The sequence below is a fragment of the Leucoraja erinacea genome, unplaced genomic scaffold (assembly GCF_028641065.1).
Source record: "Leucoraja erinacea ecotype New England unplaced genomic scaffold, Leri_hhj_1 Leri_51C, whole genome shotgun sequence".
NCBI lineage: Eukaryota > Metazoa > Chordata > Chondrichthyes > Rajiformes > Rajidae > Leucoraja > Leucoraja erinaceus.
In genome coordinates, this window is record NW_026576421.1 from 592,771 (window position 1) to 619,593 (window position 26,823).

Sequence of the window (26,823 nt, forward strand, 5' to 3'; positions counted from 1 at the left end):
GCGGGGTTTCCGAGAGTTAATGTATGCGAGGAGCCGAACGGCCTGAACCCCGCCCCCTTGCCGGTACCCCGACCAATCGGCGGCGGGCTGCCCGCGTTCGGCCGGCCTGATTACCATACGGTGACGTCCGAGTCCCTGCCGCGGCAGCCGGGCGACCCCGCGGCCGTCTGAAATCTATATAATGCGGCGCACAAGCCAGAGAGCCTTCAGATGCGCTTTGAGCGCACTCGGAGCGGGAGGGGAAAAACAAGGGGAAGTAGTGCAAGTAATAGTAATAGCAGTAATAATAATAATGAGGCGCCGGTAGAAGGGGTAAAAAAAGAACGGTTCCTCACGGTCGTGGACCGGTTTGTGTAGGGGGGAAAAAGCCCTTTTTTTTTTCATTTTGAGAGGAGAGAGAGAGCGCGTTGTTTCCCCCTCTCCCTCCCGCCCCCCTCTAACGCGACGACGCCCGGCTGCTGGGAGTTTGAACCATGCAAGGACCTCCTTCCGGAGACAGCGCATGCCCACTGCGCCTCATCAGAAGGGTTCAGTTTGGTATCCTGAGCCCAGATGAAATGGTACGTCTTGCAACTTGTAATAATATAGATATATATATTATATTTTTGTGTTCTGTCAAATGAATTGAGAAGAATACATTTTATGAATGAATACGTTTATTGTCATTGCACAATACTGTGCAACGAAATTCCATTGCATCTCCTCCGGTTAAAAAATACAAACACGACAACCATTGTACACTTATTAGTAAAAATAATAAATAAGTATTTAAAAAGAATTTTAAAAGAATGTTGCATTTCTTGGAATTACATTTTGCCTCCCCAGTGTTCTCTGTTGGAATTAAGTTATTTTATCACACATGGGTAGAAAGTATTTTTTAGTCTACTGGTGCAAGCCTTCAGAGACCTGAATCGCCTCCCAGAGGATAGCAGAGTGAAAAGGTGGTTGGCAGGGTGGGATGTGTCCTGCTTGATGTTTGTGGCCCGGCGCAAGCATCGGGCCCTATATATATATCATCCAAGGGGGGCAGTTGAGCGTTTGTAATGCTCTGTGCAGTTTTTATAACTCTCTGCAGTGCCCTCCTCTCAGCCACAGTGCAGCTAGCAAACCACACCAGGATGCCATAGGAGAGGACACTTTCCACGGCGCATCGGTAGAAGGACAGCAGCAGCGGCTGTGAGACGTTTGCTCTCCGCAGAGACCTCGGGAAATACAGCCGCTGCTGTGACTTCTTCACGAGAGTGACAGTGTTCATTTGCCATTTGAGGTCCTGGGAGATGTTTATTCCCAGGAACTTAAAGCCAGTGACTCTCTCCACATGTCTCCTTTGATGTATATAGGAGCAGGTTCCTCTCTCCTCTTCCTCCTGAAGTCAACGACCAGTTCTTTTGTCTTTGATGGGTTATTAGCCAAGTCATATGTGTGTGTGTACATACACACAAGGGATTTGCCTTGGGGCAAGGATATGCAATTAAGAAATGAAACATTATATTATAATGTGAAGAAGAAGAATTAAATACAAATACCAGAGCAAAAAAGACTTTTGGCTGCTGAGTAGAACTACTACTGTTCGTGGGGGGCTGTCTCCATGTCAAGTCAAGTTTTATTCGATACATACACATACGAGATGTGCAGTGAAATGAAAAGTGGCAATGCTTGCGGACTTTTGTGCAAAAAGACAAACAAACAAACAACCAAACACACTATAAACACAATCACATATTTTGCATTTTAAATATTGTGGACGGAAGGGAAAGCGTGGACTGTGGCGGCTTTGACACTTTAGTTAAAGAGTCATTTGCTGTCATGTGTCCCAGATAGAACAATTAAATCCTTGCATGCTGCAGCACAACACAATATAGTACGTCTTGCAACTTGTAATAATATATATATATATATTAGCGTTTGTAATGCTAGTTATTATTAACATATTATCACATATTTTGTTCTGTCAATATGAATTGAGAAGAATACGGATTAGCCAAAGTCGTGGTGTGGCGGCTTTGACATGCATACAAGGGATATGCCTTGGCATTTGCTGGCATCGATATGCCAGATAAACAATTAAATCCTTGCATGCTGCAGCACAACACAATATGATACGTCTTGCAACTTGTAATAATATATATATATTATTAGCGTTTGTAATGCTAGTTATTATATTATATTATTATATATTTTTGTTCTGTCAAATGAATTGAGAAGAATACATTTTATTAGCCAACAGTCATATGTGTGTGTGTACATACATGCATACAAGGGATATGCCTTGGCGCAAGGATAAAGGCTCGATATGCAATTAAAAAAATGAAACATTATATTGTGAATGTGTGATAGTACACTGAAATAAAAATACCAGAGCAGGAAAAGGAGAACTACTGCTGCTCGTGGAGGGTGTGGGTGTGGGGCTACCTGCTATGCAGTATAGGAGCTCCTACACTTTGACAATTTAGTTTGAGTCATTTGTAGGTGTGTCCCACATAAAAGAATTAAATCCTTGCAGCTGCAGCAGGGGGTGCAGCAGCATGTAAACTATGGAGAGAAAAGAAAAAATAGGCAACGTATATATGCGGGCCGAAATATGATTCTTCACACACATGTTTGTATATGTATGTATATGTATGTGCACACACGCATATTTATTTGTACATGTATAATTATACGTGTGTGTATATATATATTTTCACATTTAGGGTGGAAAATAAACCTTAGAGTAGCAATGTTACAAAATTTTGAGATTTTCAAAATCAAGTCTGCAATTTATCCCATCAGATAAAGCATAAAAATAAATTTAATTTGACACCTAATTCACTTTCATAATCTCAAGTATTTAAAAATTTATGGCCATTTTCATACTCGGAAATTAGCATCTTGTTCCCTATTGATTTTCTATGGACATAACAAAAAAGCTGTGATCGTGGACAGTCAAAAGCCCATAACTTTCTTAAAAATTAAGAGAACTGAATGAAATTTTCATAGATTGAAGCATTCTGAAACAAATATAAAATAATCTTACTTGGATGACCTGAAATTAAAGCATATAATTAGTTAGTTACCCAATTGTAGCTAATTCCAAACTTCAATAACTAGATCTAAACATCTATCCATTTCTTAAGAAATGATTAACATTTTTAAATAGCCTAAGTGTCCAAATAATATTCACAAATAATTCACAATAAAACATGATTTTTAAATCTCATTTACATTAATTTATAGGCCAAATGGAAGGAATTTAGTGTTCAATTGCTGTAAATTAATGGCCATTTAAATTGGCTTTCCAGTGGGATCCTGTGCAACACGCTGGTTTAGAACGTTCACATTGTGGTAGATTTGTGCCCCCCATATGCCCAGAAAAATATTGCGGGATTTAATGGGGCCCCAAATTAGCTACTCGCAACATTAAACTTTGTATAAAGGGATCTTAAGAAGCGCTTTTTAACGTAAAAATAAACAACCTACCTTCCGTTGTCCCCTGTATGAGATCCGGCCTGTTGTCGGTGGTCGCGGGTTTAGAGGTTAATTTTTAACCTACTATAACAATACTATAAACCCGTTAAAAGTAAAAATAGCTCAAGCGACAGAATCTTCCAGCGATTTTTCGTCACCAATTAACTAGGCTGAACAAGCTCGATTTGTACAGCCTAGGGAAAATCGCGTTTTTAAACCCCCCCGGGCGGCAAAACGGCGGCAAAATCGTGCACACGGGCTGGGACAGATCTTCAGCGACGCTTCAGGTAGGTTTTGCAACATACCTACTTAGAGTATGTGTGTGTGTATATAATATATATGTGCATATATTTTATTTATTTTTAGATAGATAGATAGATAAGATATATACACATATATATATAATATACACACATGTACTCTAAGGTTTTTTTCACCCACTGAAAAGTTCAGTGTGTATATGTGTACACACACACACTGTAAGGTTTGGGGGAGAGATAAATATTAACCATTTTTCCCACACACAAATAAAAGAGCATGTTATATATCGACTATTTGTGCACTTAAAAGATAAAATAAAATAAAAAATTCCTCTATGAGAGTGCTTTTAAAGCTTTCCCCCCCCTTTTGTATTGTGACACTTTGCTGAACTTTGAAACTAATTTCTTCATCTCTTCTTTTTTTGAGGATGGGATTTAAAAAAAAAAAAAAATCATTCTGATCAAATTGTGAAAGAAATTATGGTTGAAGGGGTTCCAGTTTTGCAAAAAGAGTGTTTATTATACGATTCAAGTGTGTACATTTGTAAAGTGAACTTTTGGGATTTTTTTCCCCCCCAATGGATCAACTGGGATGTGAGTATGTAGTCTTTGAGTGGAGCGTTATAACCTTTGCAGTGTATTTTTTCTTAAAATGTAAAAAATGACATTTATTTGAAGCAATCTTTGAACCTTGTTTAAGAATCCTTCCTAATGTTCTTGGTGTATTGTGCAAAATAATCTTTTCATTGTAAACTTAATTTGAAGTTTTGCTTTTCATGCTTAGGCAGAACCATTCTGTCGATGAGGTCTACTGTGATTTTTACCAACTTCTGTACAAAACAAAGCCTTTCACTGTACCCCTCGGTACAAGTGACAAGAAAGTATCGCTGAATTGAATAATTTGAGCTTCCTTATGCTGCCGATGAGTAGGAATAAAATTATAGAGAATAAAGCTATTTAGTCCATTAAATTCGATCTCTTCTTGCTTCTCACTCCCCGCCCCCTTGTATTAACACGTTGGAAGCTAAAAAAGGCGTGTGGGTCTCCCAGTGTAACTTAACTTGCTGAGGGACAATTGTGGTTAAGGCGGACATTGAATTTATCCCTCGTTCTGCCCTATCTCTCTCTCTTCTTTCTTTCCCCCCCCCATCAAATATTGTCCATTTCATCCAGTTCTCCAAATTTGTCAGTAATTCCTGCAGGTTAATATTCCATTGCCATTGCAAGCAGCCCCATTGTAACTGAGCAAACTTGAGCAGGCTTTTATTCCTGATATGAAAGTGTGCTGCAAGCATCTCACTCTATGCGACAAGGTCGGCTGCTGATGTTTGTCAGTCCCGCAGCAAAAATCGCGAATCCCCCCAGGCTCACCGACCCCTCCGTCTGGGAACGAGGGTTGTCCGGGACGTTTTACACGGTTCAGTATAAAGGATTGTATCATTCTGTAGCTGGCGATTGCGTTTGGACTGACTACGTGCCAGGGTGTGAGTCACAGCAGTGGCTGACGAGCAGTGATTGTAAATGAGCTTCTATCCTGACGGCTTCATCGAACACCTCGGGCTTCAACAGCTGGATCCTATGCAGCAGACAGAACTTACCATTGGCCGTTAAGGTTGCTGAACTTGTCTGAAGTTGCTTAAGCCTGGAATTTAGGAACCGATTTGTGAGATTCTTCAGCGCTTCCTCCGTAACTTTCTCTCATTCTTGATGTTGGACAAATGGACCTCTTGCTCCGCAGTCACCTGACTGATCTGCAGTGGGACTGTGTCACCGGAACACCGACATTTCGGCCCTGTTCACCAGGGATTTGGCATTTGTGTTGTCCGGGTTTTGGGCGGGAAGGGTTGCTTCACCTCCACCCTGGCTAGATTATCCCGGCACCTCGCTGAACTGATTGCTCGTCCGGCCCACACCTTGTGTGGAACATCAGTCTATGGCGTGACATTCCAGCTTGCTGCTTGACATCACTGCCTGTAACATTGTTAGGCCTACAATTGTTATGTAACACATCCCAGGAAGGTGTGGGAACTGTGGAAGATGGTCTTGTATCCATGCAGGGATGGGGCACTCTCTTCTCTCTGAGTTGGCGTGTATGTTAGTTTTTCAGATTGTCACAATAAAAAACAAACCAATTGCCTGTAAATAAAATTTCTACGCTGTGAGTTTTTTCCTGTTACTTTCCCTGCCGCTGCTGGCTGTACACTGAGCTTAGTAATAAAAACACAAAAAGCAAGTGTGGACCTCGCCCCCTCTGCTTGACCTGTCCTGTCAGTCATTAAAAGCAGGGCTGCACACGCACACACAAGTGCAGCTGATAACACATGCTGGGCATTAATAACCATATAACAATTACAGCACGGAAACAGGCCATCCCGGCCCTTCTAAGCCAAACACTTATTCTCACTTAGTCCCATCTACCTGCACTCGGACGATAACCCTCCATTCCTTTCCCGTCCATATACCTATCCAATTTATTTTTAAATGATAAAATCGAACCTGCCTCCACCACTTCCACTGGGAGCTCATTCCACACCGCTACCACTCTCTGAGTAAAGAAGTTACCCCTAAACTTCTGTCCTTTAATTCATTTGACAGCACTGGGCCTGTACTCACTGGAGTTTGGCAGGGTGAGAGGGGGGGGGACATCATTGACACTTACCAAATAGAGAAAGGCCAGCATCGAGAGTTTGTTACCACTAGTGGGAGCGTCTGGGGCCGGAGGGCACAGTCTCAGAGTAAAAGGACGTACATTTAGAAAGTAGATGAGGAATTTCTTTAGTCGGAGAAATGCAAATCTGTGCAATTCATTGCCACAGACGACTTTGCAGGTCAAGCCATTGGGTGTTTTTAAAGCGGGAATGGACAGATTCTTGGTTAGTTAGGATGCCAAAGGTTATGTGGAGAAAGCAATGGGTTTCAGAGGGAAAGATAGATCAGCCATGATTGAAGGGTGGATGGGCTGAATAGCCTACTTCTGCTCCCATGACTTATGCACTTATGGTGGAGCCACTGACTCCCAGCACCAGAGTCCTTGGAATTTTCCCCACGCTTCAAGATTCTGTAGCGATTAAACGGGGACATTATTACACCATGAAACATCGTGCAAGTTACTAAAAGTGTATCCCTCATTAAATCTGCTCCCTCTCACACAAGAAGCAGAGGCGGATGTAATTAGCAGGAAGAGAATTGTGTAAATATAATTGACAGAGCATATTATTACTACTAGGGGAGTCCAGAACCAGGGGTCACAGTCTAACAATAAGGGGTCGGCCATTTAGGACTGAGATGAGGAAAACCCTTTTCACCCAGAGAGTTGTGAATCTGTGGAATTCTCTGTCACAGAAGGCAGTGGAGGCCGATTCACTGGATGTTTTCACGGGAGAGTTGGGGTTAATGGAATCGAGGAATATGGGGGGAAAAAGCCGAAACAGGATACTGATTTTGGATGATCAGCCATGATCATATTAAATGGCCGTGCTGGCTCGAATGGCCTACACCTATTTTCTATGTTGGTGGGATGTCTAATAGTAGCAGTAGTGTTGCTGCCTCACAGTGTCAGAGACCCGGGTTGGATCCTGACTACGGGTTCTGTCTGTGTGGAGTTTGCAAGTTCTCCCAGTGACCTTCACCTCCGTGGGTTTTCTCTCACACTCCAAAGACGATCAGGTTAGTTCATCATTTGGTGTGGTAAATTGTAAATTGTCCTTAGTGTGTAGGATAGTGCTAGTATACAGGGTGATCGCTGGCTGGCATAGACTCGGTGGGCCGAAGGGCCTGTTTCCATGCTGTATCTCTAAAGTCTCTCAGTAATTAATCTGCCTATGGTTGGGAGTGTAGTTCTTTGTTTGAGGGCGAGTATAATGACATCCTAATCGGCCTCCACTAAAGGTCTTGCTTTGGTGGGGAGGAAAGTTGTCTGCGGAAGGGATTTAGTCAAATTCCACAATCTGAGACTGCGGGAAAGAGCCCGCCCGATTCCACACCAACCAGCGATCCCCGCACACTAATGGGCCTGTCCGGCACCCGTCATAGGTCGTTGTAGGTTGCCGAAAAATTTCAACATGTTGAAAATCCAGCGGCAACCAGAAAGACGCTACGAGTCTTTGGGCGACTGAGGAGTCGACTCGCGGCTATAAAGGCGACATGTCGCGGGGTGATGCCTATATGGTCGTGAGTCATCGCCCAAAGAGTCGTGCCTTGTTCTGGTCGTCGCTGCAATTTCACCATGGATTGGCGGCCTGCAGCGACCCATGACCTGTGCCGGCAGTCGCTGAAAAAGTCACGTAAGTAGGACAGGGTACATGTCTCAAAGCACTATCCTACACACACACTAGGGACAATTTACTTTTTTTTTTAAATGTATAGAAAGCCAATGAACAAGTTTGTGAGTTTATTGTCATGTGTCCCTGATAGGACAATGAAATTCTTGACATATAAATCTATACGTCTTTGTAATGTGGGAGGGAACCGAAATCTCGGAGAAACCCCACCCAGGTGACGGGGAGAACGGACAGACTCTGTACACACACACGGCACCGACCGGTAGTCAGGATCCAACCTGGGATGCTGGCACTGAGAGGCAGCGACTCTACCGCTGCGCCACCCTGCCACCCTCGTGTGTCTAAAACGTTGGCAGACGTGATGGATAGAGAAACCGCTGACGTTCCTTCTCTCGTTGTCCCCAGAAACGCATGTCCGTGACTGAAGGTGGGATAAAGTACTCGGAGACCACCGAGGGTGGCAGGCCGAAGCTGGGGGGGCTGATGGACCCCAGGCAAGGCGTGATCGAGCGGACTGGACGATGCCAGACATGCGCGGGTAAGCACCTTACTGTGGGGTGGGGGGGGGGTAACATTTATTTCAAGAGGACTGGAATACAAAAGCAGAGATGTAATGCTGAGGCTCGATAAGGCGCTGGTCAACCCGATTTGGGAATACTAGGTTTGGGAGCAAACCTAGCCCCCATATCTGTGGAAGGATGTGCCGGCTCTGGGGAGGGTCCAGAGGAGGTTTAGAAGAATGATCCCAGGAATGAGTGGGTTGACATATGATGAGCGTTAGTCATGCAAGGAACTGCAGATGCTGGAAAATCGAAGGTAGACAAAAATGCTGGAGAAACTCGGCGGGTGCAGCAGCATCTATGGAGCGAAGGAAATAGGCGAACCCTTCTTCAGACTGATGGAGGGAGGGGGGTGGGGAGAAGAAAGGAAAAAGGAAGAGCGAGGGCTGAGGGCTGAGGGAGAGCTGAGAAGGGGAGGAGACAGCAAAGGCTACCGGAAGTTATTGCCTGCTGCCTTGCTTTGCCGTGGTTGGTGGCAGGGTGCAGAGACGGGGCCCCCCTGATGAGGTGTGTGTGTTTTTGCAGGTAACATGACGGAGTGCCCGGGCCACTTCGGCCACATCGAGCTGGCCAAGCCTGTCTTCCACGTCGGCTTCCTGACCAAGACCATGAAGGTCCTGCGATGTGTCTGCTTCTTCTGCTCCAAGCTGCTGGTCGATTCGGTAAGCCCCCCAACACACACACTAGACCTGTCCCACGCACTAGGTACCAAGCCAACCGACCTACAAACCCGCACGCAGCTCCTGGGGGTAACCCACGCGGTCACGGGGAGAACGTGCAAACTCCGCACCGACAGCACCCGTAATCGGGATCGAACCCGAGTCTCTGGAGCTGCGGGGCAGCGATTCTACTGCTCCGGCACCGTGACACCCCCTAATTTTACCTTGGCACAGTCTAATTGGGATGGGGGGGGGGGGGGGGCAAAGTGGCACATGGAATGGTGGAGTAGACACAATGGGCCGAATGACTGAACTCTGCTCCCATGACTTAGGAGATATATCTGTGTCTGTGTGGTTGATAGTCATAGAAAGATACAGTGTAGAAACAGGCCCAACTTGCCCACACCGCCCAACTTGTCCCAGCTACACTAGTCGCAGAGTGATACAGTGTGGAAACAGGCCCTCCAGCCCAACATGTCCCAGCTACACTAGTCCCACCTGCCTGCGCTTGGTCCATATCCCTCCAAACCTGTCCTATCCATGTACCTGTCTAACTGCTTCTTAAACGTTGGGATAGTCCCAGCCTCAACTACCTCCTCTGGCAGCTTGTTCCATACACCCACCACCCTCTGTGTGGAAAAAGTTACAGCCTTAGATCCCTATTAAATCTTTTCTCCCTTCACCTTAAACCTACATCCTCTGGTCCTCAGGGCCCTTAAGGTGAAGGGGAAAAGATTTAAAAGGAATCTGAGGTTGTAACTTTTTCTCTTTTTGTTGTGCTCTTTTCTCTCTCCCTCTAGAACAATCCCAAGATCAAAGACATCCTGATCAAGTCGAAGGGCCAGCCGCGGAAACGGCTGACACACGTGTACGACCTGTGCAAGGGCAAGAACATCTGCGAGGGTGGCGAGGAGATGGACAACAAGTTTGGAGTGGAGCAGCAGGAGGGTGAAGAGGACCTGACCAAGGAGAAGGTAACCCTGGCTCAGTGTGGAAACGGCAAGGCCAGTTAGTCTTTAGCAATCGGGAGATCTCGCAGGCCAAAGATGTGGCCTACTCCTACGCAAATCACGTAGTACGGTCATGGGTGATTATAGGACCCATTTTTGCAACCAGCCTCTGCCATCTCGCTTCCAGCCAAAGATCTATTATCTAAATGGTGGCCGATTGGGAAAGGGGGAGATACAGCGAGACCTGGGTGTCATGGTACACCAGTCATTGAAGGTAGGCATGCAGGTGCAGCAGGCAGTAAAGAAAGCAAATGGTATGTTGGCTTTCATAGCAAGAGGATTTGAGTATAGGAGCAGGGAGGTTCTACTGCAGTTGTACAGGGTCTTGGTGAGACCACACCTGGAGTATTGCGTGCAGTTTTGGTCTCCAAATCTGAGGAAGGACATTATTGCCATAGAGGGAGTGCAGAGAAGGTTCACCAGACTGATTCCTGGGATATCAGGACTGTCTTATGAAGAAACACTGGATAGACTTGGTTTATACTCTCTAGAATTTAGAAGATTGAGAGGGGATCTTATAGAAACTTACAAAATTCTTAAGGGGTTGGATAGGCTAGATGCAGGAAGATTGTTCCCGATGTTGGGGAAGTCCAGAACAAGGGGTCACAGCTTACCCTGGCTAAGAGTGGAAACGGCTTTAGAACCGAGATAGAGAACTTTTTTCACACAGAGGGGTGATCTCTGGAACTCTCTGCCACAGAGGGTAGTTGAGGCCTTCAGCGGCTATATTTAAGGAGTTAAGGTGGCCTACTGGCCAACGCAAAGAGGTATGTTCGAAGGCAGGTGCGGTACTGAGTTGGATGATCAGCCATGATCATTTGAATGGCGGTGCAGGCTCGAGGGCCGAATGCCTATCCTGCTAATTTCTATGCTAAGATCGGATCTTTGCTTCCACCTCCGCTGCCGTATCTTCGCAAGTCTTTGACTTGGGCGGGGAGAGGGGGTGTGCGGCCCGGGGAAGCGGGGAGAGGGGAGGGGAGTAATGCAAGTGTGGTGGTGGTGGCGCAGGAGGGTTGGGTAGGCCCCGGTGCGGGAGAGAGCAAAGATCTTCGAGCGGAGCTCCGCTATAAGATCTTTGGGAGAGAGAGGTGGGTAGGGGACGGGGTGCAGAGAGCAGCATGGGGAGAGATGTGGGGTTGGGGGTGGTGGGTTAAGGGGCTACAGCAGGAGGTGGGGGGGGGGGGGGGGGGGAGAGGCGAGGGAGTGGGGGGGGGGGGGGGGAGAGAGAGTGAGGGGGGGGATAAGGCCTAGTGTGTGTGAAGTTGCGGGGAGGTTTACAATGTTTCTTATTTAATGTCCCTTGTCTAGTCTGAAATAGAGTTCATCATTGGATATAAAGATCAGAAGAAATATAATTGTGTGTGTTATATGATTATATCCATTTATATCACATTCATGTATATGTGTTTATAAACATTTTATTCTTTTAACAAGAATTAACAGAAGTATGAACTAACAGAATTATGAATCTAATCCCTATATCACACACACACAAACCGTTCCCCCGCAATGTTGATTACCCTGGGAGTCAGGTCGGGTCAGGTAGGCTCCGGTTACTAAAATGGGCGGGGGAAATGCCCAGGATCCCCTCCGTAGCGTACTACACGTCAGCCCATTGCATTTCGCAGGAGTGGTCTATCTATAGGATCTTTGACGCAGACCAAGGTGGGCTGGGCAAAATCGGGTAATGGGCTCGGCTGGTTGGGACCCCCCTCCTCTGCAGCCCCATGTACTGGGAACTACCTCTACTCGCTGGAGTTTAGAAGAATTTGGGGGGACCTCATTGAAACTTACAGAATAATGAAAGGCCTGGATAGAGTGGAGAGGATGTTTCCACTATTGGGAGAGTCTAGGACCAGAGGTTATAATCTCAGAATTAAAGGACGTTCCTTTAGAAAGAAGATGAGGAGGAATTTCTTTAGCCAGAGGGTGGTGAATCTGTGGGATTCTTTGCCACAGACGGCTGTGGAGGCCACAAGTCAGTGGATGTTTTTAAGGCAGCGATAGATGGATTCTTAATTAGTACGGATGTTAAGAGTTATTGGGAGAAGGCAGGAGAATGTGGTTCGGAGGGAGAGATAGATCAGCCATGATTGAATTGATGGCTTGATGGGCAGAATGGCCTAATTCTGCTCCTATCACTTATGAACACAGTGTAGGAAGGAACACGAAGGTAGACAAGAGTGCTGGAGAAACTCAGCGGGTGCAGCAGCATCTATGGAGCAAAGGAAATAGGCAACGTTTCGGGCTGAAACCCTTCTTCAGACGTGTAGGAAGGAACTGCAGACGCTGGTTTAACCCAAAGATAGACACAAAATGCTGGAGTAACTCAGCGAGACAGGCAGCATCTCGGGAGAGAAGGAATGGGTGATGTTTTGGGTCGAGACCCTTCTCCAGACAAAAAGTCTGGGGAAAGGGAAACGAGAGATTTAGACGGTGATGTAGAGAGATATAGAACAATGAATGAAAGATATGTAAAGAATTAACAATGACAAAGGAAACGGGCCATTGTTAGCTGTTTGTTGGGTGAAAACGAGAAACTAGTGCAACTTGGGTGGGGGAGGGATAGAGAGAGGGGGAATGCTGGGGCTACCTGAAGTTAGAAAAATCAATATTCGTACCACTGGGCTGTAGGCTGCCCAAGCGAAATATGAGATGCTGGTCTTCCAATTTGTGTTCATCCTCACTCTGACAATGGAGGAGACCTAGGACAGAAAGGTCTGTGTGCGCGCGTGCGTGTGTGTGTGTGTGTGTGCGCTGCAGAGGCTGTTTTAAACCAAAGATAGACACGGATTGCATTAACATTGAATTCTCCCACTTTTGCTAGCCCTTACTGTCTCCTCCCCTTCCTTAACCCTTGAGCTGTCCCCTCCCACCCTCCTATCCGCTCGGGCTCCTCCTCCTCCCCTTTTCCTTCCTTCTCCCCCCTTCACCACCCACCATCAGTCTGAAGAAGGGTTCGGCCCGAAACGTTGCCTATTTCCTTCGCTCCATAGATGCTGCTGCACCCGCTGAGTTTCTCCAGCAATTTTGTGTACCTTTGATTTTCCACCATCTGCAGTTCCTTCTTGAACACGATAGACACAAAATGCTGGAGTAACTCAGCAGGACAGGCAGCGCCTCTGGAGAGAAGGAATGGGTGGCGTTTCGGGTCGAGACCCTTCTTCAGAGTGAGTTCTGTGTGGGAATGGGAAGGAGAATTAAAGTGTTTAGCAACCGGGAGATCAGGTAGGGTCAGGCGTGCTGTTTGTTGGGTGAAAACTAGAAGCTGGTGCGACTGGTGAACTTGTTATCTTGTCTTGGTCTCATCGCTCTGTCTCTCTCTCTCTCTCCCCCAGGGCCACGGGGGCTGCGGCCGCTACCAGCCCCGCATCCGGCGGGTGGGCCTGGAGCTGTACGCGGAGTGGAAGCACGTGAACGAGGACTCACAGGAGAAGAAGATCCTGCTGAACCCCGAGCGGGTGTACGAGATCTTCAAGCGCATCACGGACGAGGAGTGCATGATTCTGGGCATGGACCCCAAGTACGCCAAGCCCGAGTGGATGATCCTCACCGTGCTGCCCGTCCCCCCGCTGTCAGTGCGGCCGGCCGTCGTCATGCAGGGCTCCGCCAGGAACCAGGTACCCGCTCCGCTGGGGGGCCGGACCGGGGCGGTGTAGAGGCTGGAGGGGGCAGAGTACTGAGGCACTGGGTTAATGAGGGTAGGGGTCCGGAGTGTAGAGGCTGGGAGACTGAGGCACGGAGTATGGAGGGGCAGCGAGGTTGCTGAGGGTGGTGAGAGGGGCCTGGGGCGTGCGGAGAGTGAGTGAAGGGGACGGTGGTGGGGGGTTAGCAAAGGGGGGTGAGGGAGGGGGGACAGTGGTGGAGGGTTGGCGAGAGTGGAGCGGGGGGGTGGGGATAGAAACATAGAAATTAGGTGCAGGAGTAGGCCATTCGGCCCTTCGAGTCTGCACCGCCATTCAATATGATCATGGCTGATCATCCAACTCAGTATCCCGTACCTGCCTTCTCTCCATACCCCCTGATCCCCTTAGCCACAAGGGCCACATCTCACTCCCTCTTAAATATACCCAATGAACTGTGGCCTCAACTACCCTCTGTGGCAGAGAGTTCCAGAGATTCACCACTCTCTGCGTGAAAAAAGTTCTCATCTCGGTTTTAAAGGATTTCCCCTTTATCCTTAAGCTGTGACCCCTTGTCCTGGACTTCCCTAACATCGGGAACAATCTTCCTGCATCTAGCCTGTCCAACCCCTTAAGAATTTTGTAAGTTTCTATAAGATCCCCTCTCAATTTTCTAAATTCTAGAGAGTATAAACCAAGTCTATCCAGTCTTTCTTCATAAGACAGTCCTGACATCCCAGGAATCAGTCTGGTGAACCGTCTCTGCACTCCCTCTATGGCAAGAATGTCTTTCCTCAGATTTGGAGACCAAAACTGTACGCAATACTCCAGGTGTGGTCTCACCAAGACCCTGTACAACTGCAGTAGAACCTCCCTGCTCCTATACTCAAATCCTCTTGCTATGAAAGCCAACATGCCATTCGCTTTCTTTACTTGCCTGCTGCACCTGCATGCCTACCTTCAATGACTGGTGTACCGTGACACCCAGGTCTCGCTGCATCTCCCCCTTTCCCAATCGGCCATGTTTAGATAATAATCTGCTTTCCCGTTTTTGCCACCAAAATGGATAACCTCACATTTATCCACATTAAACTGCATCTGCCAAACATTTGCCCACTCACCCAGCCTATCCAAGTCACCTTGCAGTCTCCTAGCATCCTCCTCACACCTAACACTGCCCCCCAGCTTGGTGTCATCCGCAAACTTGGAGATATTGCCTTCAATTCCCTCATCCAGATCATTAATATATATTGTAGGTGAGATGAGAGGAGCTAGGGGTGTGCGGGGAGGGGGAGGGGGATGCGGAGGAGCCAGGGGCATGGGGGGGGGGGGAGGGGATGACGCTGGTAGTCGGGGTCACGGCGGGAACGCTGCGTGGTGATGTAACGCCGCTCGGCCCCTCGTTGACAGGACGACCTGACGCACAAGCTGGCGGACATCGTGAAGATCAACAACCAGCTGCGGCGCAACGAGCAGAACGGCGCGGCGGCCCACGTCATCGCCGAGGACGTCAAGCTGCTGCAGTTCCACGTGGCCACCATGGTGGACAATGAGCTGCCCGGCCTGCCCAGGGTACGTGTGCACGGGGCAACTGCAGCGAGACACACGAGGCTGGAGTCAGCACCACAGGCAGCAGCTCTGGAGAGAAGGAATGAAACATGGAAACATAGACAATAGGTGCAGGAGTAGCGGCCATTCGGCCCTTCGAACCAGCACCGCCATTCAATGTGATCATCCACAATCTGTACCCCGTTCCTGCCTTCTCCCCACATCCCCTGATTCCGTTAGCACCAAGAGCTAAATCTAACTCTTCAAAACATCCAGTGAATCGGCCTCCACCTCCTGAGGCAGAGAATTCCACAGATTCACAACTCTCTGGGTGAAAAGGTTTTTCCTCATCTCAGTACTAAATGGCCGACCCCTTATTCGTAAACAGTGGCCCCTCGTTCTGGACTCACCCAACATCGGGAACTAGTTTCCTGCGTCTGCCGTGCCCAAACCCTTAATAATCTTATGCGTTTCAATCCAGGCCTCTCATCCCTCTAAATTTCAGCTCGGGAGCCTTCTTTGCACCCAAAAGTTGAATTCTCTGCCACAGAAGGCAGTGGAGGCCAATTCACTGGATGTTTTCAAGAGAAAATTAGATTTAGTACTTGGGGCTAAGGGAATCGAGGGATATGGGGAGAAAGCAGGAACGGGGTACTGATTGTGGATGATCAGCCATGACCGTTTTGAATGGCGGTGCTGGGTCGAAGGGCCGAATGGCACCTATTTTCTATTTTTCCATGCAAGATGTTCTCCAGGATTGCTGCCTGACCCGCTGAGTTGCTCCAGCACTGTGTCCTTTGATGAATCTGACAACTTTTTGCGTTCACCCCCTTCAGGCGATGCAGAAGTCGGGCCGGCCCCTGAAGTCCCTGAAACAGCGGCTGAAGGGCAAGGAGGGCCGTGTCCGTGGCAACTTGATGGGCAAGCGAGTGGACTTCTCAGCGCGGACCGTCATCACCCCTGACCCCAACCTCTCCATCGACCAGGTCGGCGTGCCACGCTCCATCGCTGCCAACATGACCTTCCCCGAGATCGTCACCCCATTCAACATCGACAGGTGCCCGCACTGTTTAGTTTAAATTACCCTCGCCTGTTGCGGGGAGTGGCAAAATGACCGGATAGACTCGGCTTGTACTCGCTAGAATTTAGAAGATTGAGGGGGGATCTTATAGAAACTTACAAAATTCTTAAGGGGTTGGACAGGCTAGATGCAGGAAGATTGTTCCCAATGTTTGGGGAAGTCCAGAACAAGGGGCCACACACACAGTCTATGGAGCGAAGGATCTCCTTCGCTCCATAGATGCTGCTGCACCCGCTGAGTTTCTCCAGATTGTTCCCGATGTTGGGGAAGTCCAGAACAAGGGGCCACACACAGTTTAAGGATAAGGGGGAGGTCTTTTAGGACCGAGATGAGAATTTTTTTTTTCCACACAGAGAGTGGTGAATCAGTGGAACTCTCTGCCACAGAAGGTAGTTGAGGCCACACAGTTCATTGGCTATATTTAAGAGGGAGTTAGATGTGGCCCGTGTGGCTAAGGGGATCAGGGGGTATGGAGAGAAGGCAGGTACGGGATACTGAGTTGGATGATCAGCCATGATCATATTGAATGGCGAATGGTGCAGGCTCGAAGGGCCGAATGGCCTCTACTCCTGCACCTATTTTCTATGTTTTGTGTCCAGCCAGTCATTGATTACAGTCAAGCCCGCTAACATGATTACAATCTGTCGGCATGGTGACACAGCGGTAGAGTTGCTGCCTTACAGCGCTGGAGACCCCGGTTCCATCCCGACTACGGGCGCTGTCTGTACGGAGTTTCTACCTTCTCCCCGTCACCTGCGTGGGTTTTCTCCGAGATTCAAGAGAGTTTATTGTCATGTGTCCCAGATAGGACAATGAAATTCTTGCTTTGCTTCAGCACAACAGAATATAGAAGGCATTGACTACAAAACAGATCAGTGTGTCCATAAACCATTATATACATATATACACACATGAATAAATAAAATGGTACGGTGCAAATAAACAGATAATGGGCTATTAATGTCCAGAGTTTTGTCCGAGTCAGGTTTAATAGCCAGATGGCTGTGGGGAAGTAGCTATTCCTGAACCTGGTTGTTGCAGTCTTCAGGCTCCTGTACATTCTACCTGTAGGTAGCAGGGAGATGAGTGTGTGGCCAGGATGGTGTGTGGGTCTTTGATGATACTGCTAGCCTTTTTGAGGCAGCGACTGTGATAAATCCCCTCGATGGAAGGAAGGTCAGAGCCGATGATGGACTGGGCAGTGTTTACTATTTCTTTGGAGATTCCAGGAGATATTTGGTTTTCTCTCACGTTACAATGACCTACCGGTTTGTAGGTTAATTCGCTTAGTAAATGTAAACTTTGTCCCGAGTGGGCGTGGGATAATGTTAATGTGCGGGGATCGCAGGTTAGCGCGGATCCGGTGGGCCGAATGGCCTGTTTCCCTGCTGTATCACTAAACTAAACTGGGTCTACACCAAGCCACTTAACCTACGGACCTGCACGTCTTTGGAGTGTGGGAGGAAACCGTAGATCTCGGAGAAAACCGACACGGTCACGGGGAGAACGTGCAAACTCCGAACGGACAGCACCGGTAGTCGGGAACGAACCCTGGTCTCTGGCGCTGTGTCGGGTGGATGAGAAAATGGGCTAACTAGGGATGGTTGGTGGGGTGAGGGGCCTGTGTCCACGCTGCATCTGTTAGCCGTTTGTTGTAAGCGAGTGCTTGTTGCTCTGTTTGTGCAGACTCCAGGAGCTGGTGAGGAGAGGCAACAACCAGTATCCCGGTGCCAAGTACATCATCCGGGACAACGGCGACCGGATCGACTTGCGTTTCCACCCCAAGCCCAGCGACCTCCACCTCCAGATCGGTTACAGGGTGAGTTCAAGGCCAAGAGTGCAAGAGTACTGACAACCTCTTGTTATGAAGGCCAACTAAGCTAATGGAATGTCGGCCTTCATAACAAGAGGATTTCAGTATAGGAGTAAAGAGGTTCTTCTGCATTTGTATAGGGCTCTGGTGAGACCACATCTGGAGTATTGTGTACAATTTTGATCTCCTAATTTGAGGAAGGACATCCTTGTGATTGAGGCAGTGCAGCGTAGGTTCACCAGATTGATTCCTGGGATGGCGGGACTGTCATATGAGGAAAGATTGAAAAGACTAGGCTTGGAGTTTAGAAGGATGAGGGGGGGGGATCTTATAGAAACATATAAAATTATAAAAGGACCGGACAAGCTAGATGCAGGAAAAATGTTCCCAATGTTGGGCGAGTCCAGAACCAGGGGCCACACAGTTTAAGAATAAGGGGTTGGAGTATAAAGAATAAAGGGGAGGTCATTTAAGACTGAGATGAGAAAAAACGTTTTCACCCAGAGAGTTGTGTGAATTTGTGGAATTCCCTGCCACAGAGGGCAGTGGAGGCCAAGTCACTGGATGGATTTAAGAGAGAGTTAGATGGAGCTCTAGGGGCTAGTGGAGTCGAGGGATATGGGGAGAAGGCAGGCACGGGTTATTGATCGGGGATGATCACAATGAATGGCGGTGCTGGCTCGAAGGGCCGAGTGGCCTCTTCCTGCACCTATTGTCTATCTAACATGGCATCGTGTTCGGCATGGACACGACAGATGGCGCAATGGGCTAAGTGTTCGGCTGGCGACCGGAAGGTAGCCGGTTCGAATCCCGCTTGGAGTGCATACTGTCGTTGTGTCCTTGGGGCAAGACACTTCACCCACCTTTGCCTGTGTGCAAATGTAATGTAATTATGTGAAGCACTTTGGGGTCAATGCAAGTTGACTGAAAATGTGCTATATCAATAAGATTATTATTATTATTATGAACATTAAGGGCCGAAGGGCCTGTTCCTGTGCTGTGCTGTTCCACCTTCCATTTTTTAGCCTTGATGGGCCGAATGGCCTAATTCTGCTCCTATCACCCATGGCCCACTGTCCATTGACCGCTGTGTGTGTGTTGTAGGTGGAGCGTCACATGTGTGACGGAGACATTGTCATCTTCAACCGACAACCCACGCTGCACAAGATGTCCATGATGGGGCACAAGGTGCGCATCCTGCCCTGGTCCACCTTCCGACTCAACCTCAGGTGAGTGTCTGGCCCTCCCACCACCTCTCACCATGTGACAGTCGACCTCATCACTCGCCTGGCGTTGTGTTCTACTCTGGGTAAAAGACCCCCATCTATACCCCCCTCATGATGTTATGCCTTTGCGGTTGCAGCTCCTAGACTGTGGAACAGCATCCCCCCTTCCCATCAGAACTGCCCCCTCCATCCACTCCTTTAAGTCGAGACTTAAACCTCATCTCTACTCCCAAGCCTTTCTTGACGTCCTCTGAGGGAGGGCTATATGTATGTAGTGTTGTATGTATTTAATCTATAAACCACTGTTGTATAACGTTAGTACCTCCACCAATGTAAAGCACTTTGGCCAACAAGAGTTGTTTTTTAAATGTGCTGTAGAAATAATAGTGACTTGACTTGACTTGTACACCTCTATAAGATCACCCCGCATCCTCCTGCACTCTAAGGAATAGAGCGTTAGGTCCCCCCCCCCCCCCCCCCCCCCCCCCTCATTCTTCCAACCTCCAGCGTGTACCGGCCCAGTGCCGACTAACCCATTCCTTCCTGGGATCATTCTTGTAAACCTCCTCTGGACCCTCTCCGGAGCCAGCACATCCTTCCTTGGGTTTGGTGCCCAAATGTGCTCCCAAGTGCAACCTGACCAGCGCCTTATAGAGCCTCAGCGTTACATCCCTGATTTTGTGTACGAGCCGCCTTGAAATTCTCGATGAAGGGGCGACATTAGGGCAGAATCGAAGATAGACACAAAACGCTGGAGTAACTCGGCGGGACAGGCAGCATCTCTGGAGAGAAGGGATTGGTGACGTTTCGGGACGAGACCCTTCTTCAGTCCAGAGATACTGCCTGTCCCGCTGAGTTACTGCAGTCTTTTATGTCTATCTTCGATTTAAACCAGCATCCGCAGTTCCTTGCTACACATTTGGGCAGAAGGTCTCCCCCCCCCCGCCCCCGCCCTTCTCCCTCTCCTCTACCCCCCCCCCCCCCCCCCTCCTCCCTCTTTCCCTCTTCTAGCCTCATCTCTCTCTCTCCCCTCTCCTCCTCCTCTCTCCCCTCCCCTCTCCCCTCTCTCCCCCCTCTCTCTCTGCCCCTCTTCCCCTCTCTCCCTGCCCCTCTTCCCCTCTCTCCCCTCTCCTCTCTCTCCTCCCCTCTTCCCTCTCTCTCCGCTTCCCTCCTCTCCTCTTCCCCTCTCTCTCCTCTTCCCCTCTTCCCTCTCCTCTCTTCCCCTCACCCCCTCCTCTTCCCCTCCTCCTCTTCCTCTTCCCCTCCTCCTCCCCTCTCCTCTCCCCTCATCCTCTCCTCTCCCCTCTCCTCTTCGCCCCTTCTCCCCCCTCTCCTCTCCCCTCCTCTCCTCTCCTCCCCTCCTCTCCTCTTCCCCCTCCCTCTCCTCTTCCCCTCCTCTCCTCTTCCCCTCCTCTCCTCTCCTCCCCCCCTCCTCTCCTCTCTCCCCCCTCCCTCTCCTCTCCCCTCCTCTCTCCTCTTCCCCCTCCTCTCTCTCCCCCCCCCTCCTCTCCTCTTCCCCTCCTCTCCTCTTCCCCTCCCTCTCCTCTTCCCCTCCTCTCCTCTTCCCCCCTCCTCTCCTCTTCCCCCCCTCCTCTCCTCTTCCCCTCCTCTCCTCTCCTCTTCCCCTCCCTCCTCCCTCCTCTTCCCCTCTCCTCCTCTCTCTTCCCCCCTCTCTCTCCTCTCCCCCCCTCCCTCCTCCTCTCCTCTTCCCCCTCCTCTTCCTCTCCTCTCCCCCCCCCCCTCTTCCCCTCTCCTCCTCCCCCTCCTCTCCTCTCCTTTCCCCCCTCCTCTCCTCTTCCCCCTCCTCTCCTCTTCCCCCCTCCTCTCCTCTTCCCCCCCTCCTCTCCTCTTCCCCTCCCTCTCCTCTTCCCCTCCTCTCCTCTCTCCCCCTCCTCTCCCTTCCCCTCCTCCTCTCTTTCCCTCTCCTCTCCTCTTCCCCTCCTCTTCCCCTCCTCCCCCCCTCCTCTCCCCCTCCCCCCCTGCGTCTCTCTCCCCCCGGCGTGACTGCGGTTGCCTGTTGCAGCGTGACGACCCCGTACAACGCGGACTTTGACGGTGACGAGATGAACCTGCACCTGCCGCAGTCGCTGGAGACTCGGGCAGAGATCCAGGAGCTGGCCATGGTGCCCAGGATGATTGTCACGCCACAGTCCAACCGGCCCGTCATGGGCATCGTGCAGGACACGCTGACTGCCGTGCGCAAGTTCACCAAGCGTGACGTCTTCATGAGCCGGGTAAGGTTTGGCCTTCACATAGAAACATAGAAAATAGGTGCAGGAGTAGAGGCCATTCGGCCCTTCCAGCCTGCACCATTCGCCATTCAATATAATCATGGCTGATCATCCAACTCAGTATCCCATCCCTGCCTTCTCTCCATACCCCCCGCTCCCTTTAGCCACATCTAACTCCCTCGTAAATATAGCCAATGAACTGTGTGGCCTAAACTACCTCCTGTGGCAGAGAATTCCACAGATTCACCACCCTCTTTTCTCATCTTGGTCCTAAAAGATTTCCCCCTTATTCTAAATCTGTGACCCCTTGTTCTGGACTTCCCCAACATCGGGAACAATCTTCCTGCATCTTTGCTTTAGTTTAGAGATACAGCGCAGAAACAGTCCCTACGGCCCACCGAGTCTGCGCCGGCCAGCGATTCTCTCCCCCCCTCCCAGGTACACTAGTACTATCCTGCTTGCTGGGAACTATTTACAATTATTTATTTTCTGATTAACCTGCAAACCCGCACGTCTTTGGAGTGTGGGAGGAAACTGGAGCACCCGGAGAAAACCCACGTGGTCCCAGGGAGAACGTACAAACTCTGTCTACAGACAGCACCTGTAGTCGGGATCAAACCTGGGTCTCTGGTGCTGTAAGGCAGAAACTCTACCACTGTGTGTCCCCAATGCACTCTTCATATTCTCCAGAGATGTTGCCTGACCTGCTGAGTTACTCCAGCACTTCCAGATTTTTTTTCTTTTCTTTTTTTGTAAACTGGCATCTGTAGTTCCTTGTGTCTTAAGTTGGCATTTGGGCTCGTCCCATTTCCTGCAAGGCGGCAACTCTACCCGCTGCGCCACTGTGCTGTCCTAAATCGTCTGGGCAAAGTTCTGAATTTATGTAAAGATAATAAGAGTAAACAATTGTGTTTGTGGGCAGGTTGGACCAGGGGGGGGCTGAGTTGGGTGGGGGCTGTGGTGAGATGTTGAGCTTGGTGTTGTATTCCAGGGTGAGGTGATGAACCTCCTCATGCATCTCTCCACCTGGGACGGCAAGGTTCCCCAGCCCTCCATCCTCAAACCCCGTCCCCTATGGACCGGCAAGCAGATCTTCACGCTGGTCATCCCCGGGCACATCAACTGCGTCCGGACACACAGCACGCATCCGGACGATGAGGACAACGGCCCTTACAAACACATCTCGCCCGGAGACACCAAGGTCAGCCTGCACCTCCCACACCGCCGGGGGGGGGGGCTTCAACTTGGGGTGTGGTTAGCATTAGTGTTTGGCATGGTTCGGGGTTTGGCGTGGCTTAGTGTTTGGGTTTTTAGTTCATTATCACGTGTGCAGTGAAATGTTTTTTGTTCAAAGGAGGCGTGGGTTCGAATCCCACTTCTGACACTATGTATAATGCAGTGGATCGTTTATGGATGGATTAATAAGGGTTATTAATAAAATATGATGATGAGACTAGACCAAGTTGGGTCTGCGCCCCCCAACGCAGCAGTTCCCTACCCGTAGCCCCCACGGGAGACGTGGTCCTCCAACTCAAGCGAATCAGCAGCGTGGCTGGTTTTAAATGGCGTCTTTGAGGCGAGATGCGGGCGCCAGCAGCCGTTATGGTCGCTGGCCAGCAGGAGGCGACAAAATGGGTGAATGGGGGGGGGGGGGGGGGAGGATTTTATTAAAAATGTGTAGATAAACATGGCAAAATTTAATGAGAAGTGGATACTTGGAATGGATAGTGAATCTCTATGAAATGGGAAAAATCTGGAGGTTTGTGTGTCTGGTATGAGTAGCAACGCAGGCTGGGGCCACAAGGGAAAAACAAGTTTTAATATTATACGGACTTGTGCAGGCCGAGATGGGTCTGCTCCCCCAATGCTGTGATTCCCCCAACCCAATATTCCACCATGCACCCGTCTCCTCCAATGGAATGAAAAGTGAAATGTAAGTTTCCAGAACTGCCCTGCCTCCCTCAATTGCACCTCCCCTGCCTGCTGCTGGTGAAAAGTTGGTTCCTAGCAACGAATCAAAGTGTGTTGGCAGCCATAGGAGTCGGAAACACACACAAAAGCCAAGGGATCCGTACTGCACGGACATTTGTTTTAATATTATATAGATAGATAGATTATAAATGGCATGGATTATTGAGAGTTAATTGACAGGTTAGTACGAGGGTCCCCAATGATGTCGATGGAGGCTGGGCGTTTGGTGTGTTTTCTTGGCTGCATCTGGTTCGGGAGAGGGGTGGGTGTGTGTGTTGAGATGTTTCCCCAACCCTGGCGGTGTGAGAGAGTTGACCTGTCGCTTCTCCCCCGCATGCGTGCAGGTGATAGTGGAGAACGGGGAGCTGATCATGGGCATCCTGTGCAAGAAGTCCCTCGGGACGTCGGCCGGCTCGCTGGTACACATCACCTTCCTGGAGATGGGCCACGATATCACCAGGCTCTTCTACAGCAACATCCAGACCGTCATCAACAACTGGCTGTTGATCGAAGGTAATCGGCGGCGGCCCGGAGCCTCGTGGTCCCCCCCCCCCCCCCCCCCCCCCACAACAACCTTGCTACTTGTTTTGTTTATTTTATTAGAAGTTAATACCGCACAAAACAGTACAGTGGAACCTAATTTTAGGTGCCAACTATGTAATACCGTAATCCATTCTATGTACAACCTCTAGTTTTATGTTATGAGAAGGAAGTAAGCAAGACAAGAACAAGAAAACAATAGATAGAGGAAAAAGTGGAAAAATAGATGGTAGAGAGTAGAAAAACGTGAAGTGTGTATATAAAAAATAAAAAAGAAAGAGAAAGTAGAAAGTAGAAATAGAAGAGAAGGCCCCTTAAAGGAGAATTTTTCAAATCTTGTTTAAGAAGGAACTGCAGATGCTGGAAAATCGAAGGTGCACAAAAATGCTGGGGAAACTCGGCGGGGGCAGCGTCTCTTTAGAGAAGGAATGGGTGACGTTGAAGAAGGGTCTCGACCCCTAAACGTCGCCCGTCCCGCTGAGTTACTCCAGCACTTTGTGTCTGCATGATTACAGTCCAGCCGTTTACAGCACACAGATAGATACATGCGTGGTGGGGGAATAACGTTGAGTGCAAGGTCGAGCCAGCAAAGACCGGTGAGGGTGGGGTAGAGGGGATGCTAAAGTGGGGGAGGGGGGGGGGGTGGAGTTGGGTGTGAGGCTGCAGGGGGGGTGGGGGAGGAAGCTGGAGCCAGCTGGGTGGGCCGCTGTGTGTGTGCGTGTGTGTGTGTCTGATCGCCTCCTTCCCTCACACGGCTGTGCTGCCATCGCAGCCATGTAGAATCATTCAGGAGGCAGAGCGAGGCGGGAAGGTGACTCTGCTGTTGGGGTCCAGTCCCCAGCCCAGCAAGATCATCCCCCTACCCCTCCCCATTGCCCCCCCCCCCCCACCACATCCCCAACATCCCCTCCCAACCCACCCCCCTCCCCCCCCCCCCCCACCCCCCCCCCTCCCCCCCCCCCCCCCCCCCCGCCCCCCTCCCCTCCCCAGCCCCCTCCTCCCCCCCCCACCCCCCCCCCCCCCCACATCCCCCCCCCCCCACATCCCCTCCCCAACCCAGCCCAGCCCAGCCCCACCCCCCCCCCCCCCCCCCCCCCCCCACCCCATCCCAGTCCTACCCACCCCTACATCCCCCACATCCCCAACCCAGCCCTTCCCCCCCCCCCCCATCCCCAGCACATTGTTGGATATGGAGAGAGAGGGAAAGCAGATATATCACATCGCGGAGTGAGGGAAAGGGAAACGAGAGCCACACAGAGAGAGATTGTCTGCCAGAAACTAGCCGTGAGTTTGGCTCGGGTGTGCTTGTGCGTGGGGGTTATGTGATTTGATAGCTCACAAGACCAGGCTTTTCACTGTACCTCGGCACACAATTAACCCCAGCCTGTGCTGTCCTGTGGCAGGTCACACCATTGGTATTGGGGACTCCATTGCTGATGCCAAGACCTACCAGGACATTCAGAATACCATCAAGAAGGCCAAGCAGGATGTGATAGAGGTGAGTGCTGTGTGTCTCTGGAGGCGGTGGTGGTCCCAGCTCAAGGAAGGGGTGATGACGGTCCCAGCAACATAGAAACATAGACAATAGGTGCAGGAGTAGAGGCCATTCGGCCCTTCGAGCCTGCACCGCCATTCAATATGATCATGCCTGATCATCCAACTCGGTATCCCATCCCTGCGTTCTCTCCATACCCCCTGATCCCTTTAGCCACAAGGGCCACATCTAACTCCCTCTTAAATATAGCCAATGAACTGGCCTCAACTACCCTCTGTGGCAGAGAATTCCACAGATTCACCACTCTCTGTGTGAAAAAAGTTCTTATGATCATGGCTCATCTCGGTTTTAAAGGATTTCCCCTGATCCTTATCCTTAAGCTGCTGACCCCTTGTCCTGGACTTCCCTAACATCGGGAACAATCTTCCTGCATCTAGCCTGTCCAACCCCTTAAGAATTTTGTAAGTTTCTATAAGATCCCCTCTCAATCTCCTAAATTCTAGAGAGTATAAACAAAGTCTATCCAGTCTTTCTTCATAAGACAGTCCTGACATCCCAGGAATCAGTCTGGTGAACCGTCTCTGCACTCCCTCTATGGCAATAATGTCCTTCCTCAGATTTGGAGACCAAAACTGTACGCAATACTCCAGGTGTGGTATCACCAAGACCCTGTACAACTGCAGTAGAACCTCCCTGCTCCTATACTCAAATCCTTTTGCAATGAAAGCTAACATACCATTCGCTTTCTTTACTGCCTGCTGCACCTGCATGCCTACCTTCAATGACTGGTGTACCATGACACCCAGGTCTCGCTCCATCTCCCCCTTTCCCAATCGGCCAAGATGGCTAACGTTGTCTCCTGTCGTTTCCGCAGGTCATTGAGAAAGCTCACAACAACGAGCTGGAGCCCACGCCGGGGAACACCCTCAGACAGACCTTCGAGAACCAGGTCAACCGAATCCTCAACGATGCCCGTGACAAGACCGGCTCGTCCGCCCAGAAGTCCCTGTCCGAGTACAACAACTTCAAGTCCATGGTGGTCGCCGGCTCCAAAGGCTCCAAGATCAACATCTCGCAGG

At 49.7% G+C, this 26,823-nt stretch overlaps 1 protein-coding gene across 1 annotated transcript in view; it reads left to right on the forward strand.

The window, feature by feature from the left end:
• The first annotated feature begins 188 nt into the window (after window positions 1-188).
• Window positions 189-26,823, forward strand: part of polr2a (RNA polymerase II subunit A) — a 49,510-nt gene continuing 22,875 nt past the window's right edge. The window contains 14 exon segments of the mRNA XM_055630726.1: window positions 189-560; window positions 8,393-8,525; window positions 9,073-9,209; window positions 10,007-10,180; window positions 13,555-13,836; window positions 15,250-15,411; window positions 16,224-16,444; window positions 18,155-18,287; window positions 19,386-19,510; window positions 21,531-21,741; window positions 22,730-22,939; window positions 24,054-24,222; window positions 25,653-25,747; window positions 26,619-26,822. Coding sequence (XP_055486701.1) covers window positions 474-560; window positions 8,393-8,525; window positions 9,073-9,209; window positions 10,007-10,180; window positions 13,555-13,836; window positions 15,250-15,411; window positions 16,224-16,444; window positions 18,155-18,287; window positions 19,386-19,510; window positions 21,531-21,741; window positions 22,730-22,939; window positions 24,054-24,222; window positions 25,653-25,747; window positions 26,619-26,822 — 2,343 coding nt within the window. The 5' untranslated portion in view covers window positions 189-473.